Below are 13,904 nucleotides of genomic sequence, written 5' to 3' on the forward strand. Positions count from 1 at the left end.
AAAAAAAAAAGAAAAAAATAAATCAGGACAGCCAACTAGGTTCATACAGGCACATAGGGGCTAATAAGCTATAGGTGCCCATGTGATTTGGAAATCTCAATAGTATAAACAGGCTAATATATTTGAAAATTAGAATATGTCATGCAAAAAAAGGAAACTTCATTTTCATTGAATTTAATTTTGGCCTCAAGCAAAGGATGTTGGAATAGATATATCACAAATTAATGTGTATAAAGCTCTATGCATAAGGACTACTCATGAATCTCTTTGATCTTTGCTACGTTTTTAGTTAACAGGATTGTTAACCTTTGCAGGCATTGACTGCCTGTTTACTTTTTAGCTGAAAGGTTAAGAAAGCTTTTGTGGGATCATGCATTAATATGTAGTAGACAATGTTCTAATAAAGGCTACACAAATATAGATTTGAATTGAAAAATTTTAAAATACCTTAAATTGAAAATATGCTCTTGGCCCAGTTTTCAGTGAAATAATGTTTGGTTTCTACACATCTTCTGAGAGCTAATATAACTCTCTAGATCAGGAATTAAATGGTATTTTAGAAGAAAAGAATATATGGTCTATTGTTCATTATTTAGTTATTTATATTAATTATAGTAACTACCCAGGTAGGCATCAGCTCTCCCAGGCTAAATACACTTGTCAACTTGTTTGCATTTATAACTGCTGCACAATTAATTCAAATGACTAAGTAGGGAATTTGAAAAGCCCAACAAAATGCATGGGAAACTTTCAACTTGATATATCATGATCATTACCAGTGATGTTATCACTTTGTTTAAAATCATTAAAAAGTAACTTTGAAAAAGTTAAGACTACCTTCAGACTTGCTAAGATAATATATTAGGTACAGCTTAAATTATAATGTGTATTCTTTATTAATATTAGAGAAGGTTTTTCTTATTCTAAATGACAGTTAAACTATTGACACTTTTGTCAGTTAAGGAATAATAACAAATTATTATAATTGTGATTTTTTATGTGACAGGCTCTGTTCTTAGTGCTTTTTTTTTTTTTCTTTTGAGATAGAGTCTCACTCTTTTGCCCTGGCTAGAGTGAGTGCCGTGGCGTCAGCCTAGCTCACAGCAACCTCAAACTCCTGGGCTCAAGTGATCCTCCTGCCTCAGCCTCCCGAGTAGCTGGGACTACAGGCATGCGCCACCATGCCCGGCTAATTTTTTCTATATATTTTCAGTTGGCTGATTAATTTCTTTCTAATTTTTTTTTTTAGTAGAGGCGGGGTCTCGCTCTTGCTCAGGCTGGTCTCGAACTCCTGAGCTCAAACAATCCGCCTGCCTCGGCCTCCCAGAGTGCTAGGATTACAGGCGTGAGCCACCGCGCCCGGCCTGTTCTTAGTGCTTTATATATATTAATTCATTTTATTCTCATAGTAACCCTATAAGGGAAATACTGTTATAGATGCCACTCTAAAAACAGGGTAGGTAATTTACCCAGGGTCACACTGAGTCACAGAGAAAAGATTTAAACATAGGCAGACTAGCTTTTGACTATTGTCCTCTGTATTTGTTTTTTTTTTTTGTTTTGTTTTTTTTTGAGACAGAGTCTGGCTCTGTTGCCCTGGCTAGAGTGCCGTGGCGTCAGCCTAGCTCACAGCAACCTCAAACTCCTGGGCTCAAGCGATCTTCCTGCCTCAGCCTCCCGAGTAGCTGGGACTACAGGCATGCGCCACCATACCCGGTTAATTTTTTCTATATATATTTTTTTAGTTGTCCAGATAATTTATTTCTATTTTCAGTAGAGACGGGGTCTCACTCTTGCTCAGGCTGGTCTCGAACTCCTGACCTTGAGCAATCCACCCGCCTCGGCCTCCCAGAGTGCTAGGATTACAAGCGTGAGCCACCGCGCCCGGCCTTTGGTTTTAGACAGTACAAAATGGCTTTGGTTAACTTAAGCCAAAAGAAATTTAGTGGAGGCATTCACAGTCAACCACAGAGTGAAGAATTGTTTGAGAATGAACAGGGGCCAGAGTAATTCCAGAATTTGTAAACAGGATATAGGAACCCTCAACAGAGGTCTCATATCAGTTTGGATAGGATCACCCTGAACTTCTTTGGTTTTATAGTCTTTTTGCTTAAGATTCAAATTCCAAGAAGGTAAAAATCAATTGGTTTATTTTGAGTAATATGCCATTCTCTCGATTAGGATAGAGTAGGATCCCTGAATTTTAGTCCTTTGAGATTATAATGAGGAAGAAGTATTGCAGTAAAGTAAATTGTGGTACCGTTAGTAAGGGAAATGGATGCTGGTCAGGTGATATCTAACAAATTTTCACTGTTAGAACCCTATATAGACAACAACAGCTTATTCAGAAAACAATTATCGAGTGCTAATTTAGGGACCTACACTGTTCTTTGTTTAGCACTGCTTGTCATAGAAGGTGAAGCAGTTGGAAAAAAATAGATGAAAATTGTGAAATGTCAAGTCATGATAAAAATCTTTAACAGGTGTTACTGATTTTATTAATATATTTCTTTTTAGGAGTTAGTCATATTCCTAAGTACAGTAAAAGTAGCTCCTTTAGCTGAAAGCAGTGGAAACTCATATAAGTAGGGTCCAGTTTTTACCAGTTTTGTCTCTAGAGTTTTAAGTACTTTCTCCTATACTGTATTGTCTCCCTGTCAGTGAGAGATACTGTGCTTGTCATTTCCTTTCTGAATGTAGTGAGAAGGTGCTATCTTCATTAAAATTAATCTCAGAAAAATTACTTGGGTTTTGATAATGCACAGTGAAATTATGCTAGCAAATTGAAAGGACAAAGAATCAAAACAGTAATTTAGATAGGTCCTGATTATTCAGGTGATTTAGAGAAAAATATTTCCTAAAGTACCAAGAGTATATTGCTTTAATTTTCTCCCCACTTTGCTTAGTGCTGGACTGAGGAACATTTTAATAAATAGTTGATTTTGAAAAAGAAATTGTAAACATGGGAAATATAACCTGAAGTGACTATTTAGTTACAGGAAAAAAAAATATTTGCTTTAGTTTTACATAGATTTGGAAATATCTCCTAACATTTCCTCCCTATCGTGTGCTCAGTACTTTTTCATGACATTTATGGTATATTATTAACAACATTTGTTTACCACAAAATATTTTAATATATATGTGTGTGTTATATGTGTAACATTTAAAATTACTCTTTAAAATAGGAACAAAAGGTCCAGTTACGTCTTCTGGCTAAAGAAGATTATCATAAGCAACTAAATGAAATCGAGAAATACTATGCCACTATAACAGGTCAATTTGGATTGGTAAAAGAGAATCATGAAAAGTTAGAACAAAATGGTATGTGCTATCTTATTTTAAACTTGCATGTTTAATAGGGAATGTTTAAGTGGACTTAAGTTATTATAAATAAATTCAACTTATACTGGTAATAGTAAATGGCAGTTTAATGATTGTTATTTAAATTAAATGATCATTATATACATTGCAGTGGTACTATTTTCCCTGTTCATGGTAGTGATACTTTCTTTGAAATGTACATTGAATATAATTTCCTAAATGCCTTTCATATTGCAGTACAGGAAGCAATGCAATTAAACAAAACACTTTCAGCTTTAAATAAAAAACAAGAATCTGAAATATGCAGTTTAAAGAAGGTATGATTGATATAGTTTTATACTATTAAGTAAAAATTATAGTTTAAAGTAGTCTTATAGAATATTACTATAAAACAATTGGGTAGATTTTTTTCGTGGAAGGATAAATAAAATATTTTAAATACAGATTCATAGAATTCAAGTTAGGATTCCAGTAAATGTAAAAAATTCCAATCTATGCAAAATATTATTTCTTTGACTTGTGACCAGTGGCATACATATTTATGGTGACATGAATACTCAATAAGGATTCACTGTATGTCAACCTTATTAGCACCATTCATTCATTCATTCATTCAATATTTATTGAGTGATTTCTGTGTCCCAGGTACTGTGGCACTAAGGATACAGCTATGAAGAAAATAAACCATGTTCCTGCTATTAGGAAGTTTATGGTCCAATGGGGTGGTTAGACATAAAAAAATTTATCACACAGATTAAATAACTTAAAACTTGTAAGTGAGCTGAAGAAAACGTAAAGGATGTGATGATATAATAACAGGCGACTTTATTAGATTGGGAGTTATAGGGTGGAGGAGGGAAGAGAATAATGAATGTGAAAAAGCCTTGAGGCAGGAAAGAGTTTAGTACTCTAGTACTTTAGTTCCTCTGGAGGAACTAGAAAAAGTCTAGTATCGCTGAAGCATCATGAATGAAGATGTGCATTAAGTACTTACTGTTTGCTTACCAAACACCAGTATCTTCTTTTCTTGTCCCTAACCTTATCCAGATTTTTTGATGCCTCCAGCTTTAGAGCTGATCCCTAAATTGGCAGAAGGTCACAAACATATTTCTTTCCTCTGGCCATAGTCATTGGTTCGGGAATGGGCAAATGATCTTAGGTAGTTTCTGGTTATAAACCAGGAAGAAGGTAACCTCCACTGTGGCTGACAGTCAACCTATAACCATGAGAGAAGCTGAAAAGGAGAAACCTGACAATATGGATGCCAGATTGGTGTGACATAAGGAAACCTGTTCTTTGATGACATTATTTAGTGTCTGGATCAACACACCCTGCGTTGTGTCCTACCACTAGACTTTTTAATATGTGGGCCAATTAGTCCCTATTACTATTTAAGCCAATTTGGTTAGGGCCAAGTCAGTTTTCCATTATTTGCAACTAAAAATATCCCAACTGATATAAAGGGAGGGTTGGTATGACAGAAAGAAGAAGTATGTAAGTCTTTTTTCTTTCTACAGAGAATGACCTCTTGTTTCCCTTCCCCATTCCCTTCAAAGCCCCATCTCAAATAATACCACTTTGAATCATTTTAGGACCATCACCTTACCCCTGAGAAAATTAAGTACCTATCCTTACTGGCACTCCATAAATGTTTTGAAACATTTACTGAGTACCATTTAAAATGCACTTTATTTGTACTTATTTAATTTATCGATGTGTGATATACTTCCATTTGTCCCTCCACATACAGACTTGCCCCTTGAAGGCTTAACTATATGGATTGCATCAATGGGCTTCCGTATCTTCTGGCCTCCTGTTGAGCCGGGCCAGTGGAAAGCCTAGGCAGGATATAGGAGAATGGAAAGAGTGAATCAGGGTATTTATTTCCCCTGTTTCCTCCCTGTAAAGTAACTTCAGGCTGGCCATATCCTTTAACAAGTCACTACTTCTCTCAAATTGGCCTAATCTACTTGATACTCTTTCTTTTTTGGGTTCCAGTAACCTTTCTTCTCATCCTTTTTAGATTAGGGGTGGTGACAGCTCCATGGCTACTAGCCTCTGGAACTTGCACCATCCCTTGTAGTTCCTTTATATCCTGTCCATGCCTTTGCAAATAAACCATCTTCAAATTATCCTAATTTATGTGTGCCATCTGTTTCCTGTTGTGATTCTGACTATACATTTGGTTAGGGTATAACATTAGTAAACCAAAGCTATGAATTCAGTTTCTGTATAGGATAGGTGATTCAGTACAGAGAAAATTCTATTTCACAGTCAAAGATTGTACCCTAAACCACACCTAGCCATTTTTCAACAATGTATTTTGTATTCTAAGGATAAATGGAATGGTGGTTTTCAGATACATCAGTTTTGAGGAGAAAATAATTTCTACTAATCTGGGTCAGTGTTGTCATCTTGACTCTAAAGGATTCTGCTATTTTTTTTTCTTTTTTTTTTTTGAGACAGGGTCTCACTCTGTTGCCTGGGCTGGAGTGCAGTGGCATCTTCATAGCTAAGTGCAACCTCAAACTCCTGGGCTTAAGCCATCCTCCTGCCTCAGCCTCCTGAGTAGCTGGGACTACAGGCACATACCACCATGTCTGCCTTATTTTTTCTGTTTCTGGTAGAAGCGGGGTCTCACTTTTGCTCAGGCTGGTCTTGGACTCCTGAGCTCAAGGGATCTTCCTGCCTTGGCCTCACAGAGTGCGAGGATTACAGGCGTGAGCTACCTTGCCTGGCCAGATTCTGCTTTTAAAAGGATAAAAATACCAAAAAACAAATCCAAGCATATATACCTTTATATATACATAGACTTTCACTATTTTAATATAATTTAATATATTTTCATTAATAAACTATTTTTCAGAGTAACTATTTTAGGTTCACAGTAAAGTTGAGTGGAAAATACAGAGTTCCCATATACCCCCTGTTCCCACACATGTACAACCTCCCCCACTGTCACATCCTCACCAGCATTTGGTGTTGTCAAAGTTTTGGATTTTGGTGGTTCCAATTGGTCTGTGGTAGTATCTTGTTTTGATTTGCGATTCCCTAATTACATATAATGTTGAAAATCTTTTCATATGCTTACTTGTCATCTGTATATCTTTTTGGTGAAGTGTCTATTCAGGTCTTTGACTCATTTTTGAATTGGATTGTTTTCTTGTTGAGTTTTAGGAGTTTTTTGTGTATTTGGATAGCAGTCTTTCATTTTTATTACATGAATCTTTTGCACATATTTTCTTCTAGTCTATGGCTCATCTTTTCATTCTTTTGACAGTGTCTTCCAAAGACACTGTCTTAATTTTAGCAAAATTCAGAATTTCAATTCTTTCATGGATCATGCCTTTTGGTGTTATATCTAAAAAGTCGTCACCATATCCAAGGTCATCTAGATTTTCTCCTAATGTTATATTCTAGGAGTTTTATAGTTTTGCCCTATTACGGTTTGGTCTGTGATTCATTTTCAGTTAATTTTTGTGAAGAATGTAAGGTCTGTGTCTAGAGCCATTTTTTTCCACATGATGTCTAATTGTCCCAGCACCATTTGTTGAAGAGACTATCTTTGCTATACTGTGTTGTCTTTGTACCTTTGTCAAATATCTATTAACTATATTTATGTGGGCCTATTTCTGGACTCTGTATTCTGTTCCATTGATCTATTTGTCTGTTCTTTATTTATTTATTTATTTTTTTGAGACAGAGTCTCGCTCTGTCACCCGGGCTAGAGTGTCATGGTGTCATCATAGCTCACAGCAACTTCGAACTCCTGGGCCCAAGCGATCCTCCTGCCACAGCCTCCTGGGTAGCTGGGACTAAAGGCGCGTGCCACAATGCCCGGCTAATTTTTTTCTATTTTTAGTAGAGACAGGGTCTCACTCTTGCTCAGGCTGGTCTCAAATTCTGAGCTCAAGCAATCCTCCTGCCTTGGCCTCCCAGAGTGCTAGGATTATAGGCGTGAGCCACCACGCGCCCAGCCTATTTGTTCTTTTGCCAATACCACACTGTCTTGATTATTGTAGCTTTATATTAGAGTAAGTCCTCCAATTTTATTCTCCTACAGTATTGACTTGGCTATGCTGGAATTTTTTGCTCTCCCTGTAAACTTTAGAATCATTGTGTTGATATCCACAAAATAACTTGCTGGGATTTTGATTGAGATTGCATTGAATCTATAGATGAATTTGGGAAGAACTGATATCTTGGCAATATTAAGTCTTACTTTTCATGAACATGGACTGTGTCTTTATTTAATTCTTCTTTGATATCTTTCATCAGAGTTTTGTGGTTTTCTTCCTATAGATATTTTATATATTTTGTTAGATTATACATAAGTATTTTATTTTTTGACTGCTAATGTAAATGTTAATGTGTTTTTAACTTCAAATTACACTGGTTCATTGTTGTATATAGGAAAACAACTTAACTTTTATATATTAACCTTGTATCCTGTAATCTTGGTATAATCGCTTATTAGTTCCTGGAATTTTTTTCTCAATTTTAGATTTTCTACATAGATGATCCTGTCATCTGTAAACAAAGACACTTTTGTTTCTTCCTTCTCAATATATATACCTTTTACTTCCTTTTCTTATCTTATTGCATTAGTTACGACTTCAAGTATGATGTTGAAAAACAGTGGTGTGAGGGGATTTTTTCCCTTGTTTTTGATCTTAGTGAGAAAACTTGTAGTTTCTCACTGTTAAGTATGATGTTAGCTGTAGGTTTTTTGTAGCTGTTCTCTATCAAGTTGAGGAAGTTCCCCTCTATTCCTAGTTTGTTGAGATTTTTTATTGTGAATAGGTATTGTGTTCTGTCAAATGATCTTTCGGCATCTATTGATATGATCATGTGATTTTTCTTCTTTAGCCTGTTGATATGATAGATTACATTAATTGACTTGTGAACGTTGAACCGGCCTTGCATACCTGGGATAAATCCCTCTTGTTTCTGGTGTGTAATTCTCTTTATACATTGTTGGATTCGATTTGCTAATATTTTATTGTGGATGTTTGCTTCTGTGTTCATGAGAGAGATTAGACTGTAGTCTTTCTTATAATATTTTTGTCTGGTTTTGGTGATAAGGCAATGCTGGCCTCATAGAATGAGGTAGGAAGTATCATGTCTGCTTCCAACATCTGGAGATGATTGAAGGTAATTGACATAATTTCTTCCTTCAGTGTTTGGTAGAATCCACCAATGATATCATCTGGGCCTGGTACTTTCTGTTTTGAAAAGTTGTTAATTGTTGATTCAATTTCTTTGATAGATATAGGCCTCTTTAGATTGTCTAATTCTTGTGTGAGTTTTGGCAGATTGTGTCTTTCAAGGAATGTGTCTATTTCATCTAGGTTGTCAGATTTATGGGCATAGGGTAGGTCATAATATTCCTTTATTATCCTTTAAATGTCCACGTGATCTATAGTGATGCCTCCTTTTTTATTTTTGATATTATTATTTTGATAGTAACAATTTATGTGTTCTCTCTTTTTTCTTAGCCTGGCTAGAGGCTTATCAAATTTATCGATCTTTTCAAAGAAACAGCTTTTGGTTTTGTTGATTTTTCTCTATTGATTTTCTGTTTTCAGTTTCATTGATTTCTACTCGATAATTTTTATTATTTCTTCTATTCTGCTTACTTTGGATTTATTAAATAATTTACTTTTTTTCCTAGTTGCTCTTGTTCATTCTTCCTGTTTTTCTCTTCTACTCTTTTTCTGTCTCTTGTGGTTTTATTTGAACATTTTACATGATTCCATTTTCTTTCTTTTATTAGCATATTAATTATACTTTTTTAAAAACTTTTTTCATGATTGTCCTTGAGTTTGCAAAATATATTTGTAACTAATTGAAATCCACTTATAAATAATACTGTGCTGCCTCATGGGTAGTATAATAACCTTATGATGACAAAATATTCCTAATTTCTCCCTCTCATCACTTGTACCATTGCTATCATCCATTATATGTTTACGTAAACATATACATATATGCACACACACAAGCATACATAATTGAATACATTGTTGATATTATTTTGAGCAAACTTATCTGTTAGGTTAATTAAAAATAAGAAAAATAAGTTTTTATTTTACCTTCACTTATTTATTCTCCAGTGTTCTTCCTTTTTCTAGGTACAAGTTTCTGATCTACATCATTTTCCTTCTGACTGAAGGACATCTTTTAACATTTCTTGCAAGGCAGGTCTGCTGGAAACAAATTCCCTCAATTTTTGCTTTCTTTATTGTCCTATACTTTTGAAGGATAATTTCTCAGTTTACATAATTCTAGGTTGGCAATAGGTTCCTCCCCCCCACCAACTCAACTCTTTAAATATTTCACTCTACTTTGTTCATGCTTGCATGGCTTTTGAGGAGAAGTTGGATGTAATTCTTATCTTTGCTCCTCTACAGGCAAAGTGATTTTTTCCTGTCAGGACTGCTGACTTCCTTCAAGAATTTTTATCTTGGATTTTCTCAAGTTTGAATGTGATATACCTAGGTGTAGGTTTTTTTGGCATTTATCTGCTTGATGTTCTCTGATCTTCCAGGATCGGTATGGTGTCTGACATTAATTTGGGAAAATTCTTACTTATTATTTCTTCAAATATTGGTTTTGTTCTTTTCTTTCCTCCTGGTATTCCCATTATGCATATATTACACCTTTTTTAGTCTCACAGTTCTTGGCTATTTTGTTCAGTTTTTTTTTTCTTTAATCTTTTTTCTCCTTGTTTTTTAGTTTTGGAAGTTTCTGTTGTCATATCTTATAGCTAAGAAATTCTTTCTTCAGCCATGTTCAGTTTACTGATGAGCCCGTCAAAGGCATTACTTATTTCTGTTACATTATTTTTTATCTCTAGCATTTCTTTTTAATTGTTAGAATTTCCATCCCTTTTATTATTCATCTGTTCTTTCATATTGTCTTCTTTTTCTGTTAAAGCCTTTAGCATGTTAATCATAATTTTAAAAATATCCTGGCCTGATAATTCCAGCATTTGTGCTATACTTGATTCTGGTTCTAATGTTTGTTTAGTCTCTTTGAACTGTGTTTTTTGCCTTTTAGTATGCCTTGTAATTTTTCATTGCAAGATGGACATGATGTACTGGCTAAAAGGAACTGTGGTAAATAGACTTTTAATATTGTAGTGGTATGGTGTCTGGGGGAGGAGATGTGTTCTGTAGCCCTATTTTTAGGTCTTAGTCTTTTGGTGAACCTGTGCCACCAGACTGTGAACTTCACTAGTGTTTCTCAGATTTTTTTCCTCCCTCTTAGGTGGAACAGGATAGCTGGAGAGAGCTGGAATTGGGTATTTCCCTTCCCCTAGGTAGGTTAACTTCTGACATAACCCTAGTAAGTTAGGCTTTGGTAAAATCGTTCCTCCCAAGGGCATGCCTTGTTAAAAAGAACAAAAGAACAGAGTACTCTAGTGTATTTCAAAATGATTCCTTTTCTCCTCCCCCTGCCAGAAGTGCAAGGGTATTTTTCTCCAATATTCTCTGTGAGGACCTGGTAGATCTCCTGGAGGTAAAACTCACAAAAGTGTGCTTCCCCCTCTCCTCACCCCCCAATGATTGGATACCCCTGGAGCTTTTCACTCTGAGGCTTGTCCACACTGAGCCTCTGGCAATTTGTGTGATTACAATTCAGGTTTTCCTACCCTGCTGCTGGTTCTCATGAAGCTTTTTGATCTAGTAAATTGTGATACTCTGTATTTGCCTATCTTTCTCTCTATTGTTGGGGGCAGCAGTTTGCCCTGTGACCTCACTTTTCTGACAGACCTGAGAAGAATTATTGATTTTTTAAATCCTGTTTACTTGTTAAGATGGAGTTGCAACTCTAAGCTCCTTATATGCCCATCTGGAAACTCTATATTTAGCTATAATTTTACTAAAACTAAAATTTTATTAAGGATATAGAGGCATAGACACAAGTTTTGAAGCAGGGTGTTTTGTGCTACCAGATGGATGACAAATACTTTAATGCATAATTCAAACAATCAGGAAATTTATTATTTTCCCTTTTAACATTATTTCAAGGAAAGCAGGGGTAAAGATTGAGGTGCCTTCTAAATACTAAGTCAGAGTTCAAAGACCATTAATATTTATAACCTTATTGACTGTTATATGTAGATCTTTGATCTTATAACGGCTAATAAATTGGTTATATATTTCCTGGTTATATATTCTTATACCTGAGGGATCAGAAAGTAAGAGCATACTTATAGCTTCGTTCAGAACATTAGAATGGGTGCTGATAATCCTCTGTTTCTGCCCTTAAAAGTCTTATTTCTATCTTTAAGGGGACAATTTGTATGTAGAAAGCATTTTTTTTAGTCACATCCTAGAAAATTAAAGATGGCTCTTTTTAATACAAAGAGAAAAAGTTATAATTTAAAAAAATTGTCTAGAATTGCGAGTCAGAGGATTATTAAAAGGACCATTCATTTTTATCAATATAAACCTCAAATGCAAATATAAATAACTAAATAACTCAGTGGTTGTGAACAAGCACATTTTCTGTGATGTTTCTTTGGTTCATTTATATATTAATATTTTTAACAATGACTTATGTAAATAGCATCCATATTAATTTGGTGATTATATTAACATGTTCATATGCCTTTTTCAAGTAGTTTCTGCATTATTATGAAAAGGTTATCCCTCATAAATTTTTATACTAAATTATTTTTTGCATTAAATAAAAACAAATATTTTGTTGTAACATAATAGACTATTGTATTTCCAAAGTACAGTGTAAGACATTGACCTGTAGATGGAGATGAGGCTCATGTAAATTCATGGAGAGATACCCTTAGTGGATTTATGTAAGAAGGTGATGAATGTCTTTCCATACATAAATAGAATGGTGTTGCTCATGAGAACACTTGCCTCTTTTTCTCAGGTCTTAGGACCTAGGCTAGGGCTGCCTAAATGTACTGGTATGTCATGCAATAGTGGTCTTTGTCTCTACAAAGCGTTATTACTGTCTGTGTCCATGCTGGAAGAGAGGTTGTATGGAAAGGTAAAATGAGAGAATTTTATTACCTTTGAGACTTCAGAGTCTGAGAAATTGAAAGGGTGAGAATTTTAAAATATATTTTAAGAGTCAATTTTTAATATTTTAGACATTCCAGGTATACCAATTTTATCTTTTGTATATTTTATGTAGCTTTTAACTTTAGGAAAAGCTTTTTCTTTTTCACTTTCTTTTTCAGAAGCTAATCAAGTCTAGTAACATTGGTTATGTCACTCATTTAAAACTTCTAATCATTAATTTTCCCAAAGATAATTTTCATTTTTCTTATACTGTTCTCTGATTTTGTCCAGAACAGTTAAGTTATTGGTTTGTGATAAGATGGAATTCCTTTTTTTGTGGCGCAAAGTTAAACAGACCAAAATTAGTTGTTAGATAAAACTAGGTATTACAGTTCTGAATGCTGGGTTCACCATTATGGCAATCATGAAGAATTCCCGATACTATCTATGAGCAACATTCATAACCTCTGCTATTTGTCTGAGTAAATGTCAGAGCACTCAAGGAGATAGTGATATTAAACAGACTACCCCATACCAGAAAAGGAGGGGTAAAAGAGAAAAGAGCACAATATTTATGACTCTAGGAACTATAAGTTGTAATTTAATGAGATCAAAGCATGTGCTGTTTATTTGCTGCACTAACAGCTTTGAATAAAATGGTTAGAAAACAGACAGTGTACTAAAGTTCAAGATATTTTAAAGGCTTGTAAAGACTATAAAATCAAAAGCATATTTTTCAGTGGAAAATCATTTCGTGAGGTCTCTAATTTTAATTTATTATGCTCTTAAGATTAATATGTAAGAGAAAAAGAAAGATATAAGAAATTATTAGTTTTTACTTTTGTCAGTAATATACTGGTTTTCTACCCCTACCTTTCTTTTCCCCACCTCTCTGTTGTTTCATAACAATAATTGTAATAAGAATTGTTGCATTTTGGGGTTTCTCATATAAGACTTAGCTGATTACAACAGCTCCACATTTTTAGTTGTTGAAATATGTAGAAAAACATGGAAGTCTGTTGTATTTTGTAACCTTGAATGAGAAAAACTTTTAGAATGCTAATCTTGGCCAGGCACACACAGTGGCTCACGCCTGCAATCCTAGCACTCTGGGAGGCGGAGGCAGGAGGATTGCCTGAGGTCAGGAATTTGAGACCAGCCGGAGCAAGAGTGAGACCCCATCTCTACTAAAAATAGAAAAATTAGCCAGGCATAGTGGCACCTGCCTGTAATCCCAACTACTTGGGAGGCTGAGACAGGAGGATCACTTGAGCCTAGGAATTTGAGGTTGCAGTAAGCTATGATGATGCCATTGCACTCTAGCTGGGGCAACAGAGCGAGACTCTATCTCAAAAAAAAAAAAAAAAGACAAAAATGAGACTCATTTGCCTTTAAAATGCCTCATTCAATGGAAAAGTCTGAAATTCCCTGTGACTGATCAGTTGCTCTTCCTCCATGCTTAAACTATATTCTATTTTTATAGTAACTAGTTCTCCGTAAACTATTATCTTCTACAGATCATCTCTAAATTTCATAGAATCATAG

At 34.9% G+C, this 13,904-nt stretch overlaps 1 protein-coding gene across 1 annotated transcript in view; it reads left to right on the plus strand.

The window, feature by feature from the left end:
* The window catches only part of CCDC73 (coiled-coil domain containing 73), a 93,828-nt gene that overhangs the window by 39,818 nt on the left and 40,106 nt on the right, over nucleotides 1–13,904 (plus strand). Inside the window, 2 exon segments of the mRNA XM_012649625.1 lie at nucleotides 3,189–3,324; nucleotides 3,562–3,641. Coding sequence (XP_012505079.1) covers nucleotides 3,189–3,324; nucleotides 3,562–3,641 — 216 coding nt within the window.

Source organism: Propithecus coquereli, unplaced genomic scaffold, assembly GCF_000956105.1.
Source record: "Propithecus coquereli isolate 6110/MARCELLA unplaced genomic scaffold, Pcoq_1.0 Scaffold30, whole genome shotgun sequence".
Lineage (NCBI taxonomy): Eukaryota > Metazoa > Chordata > Mammalia > Primates > Indriidae > Propithecus > Propithecus coquereli.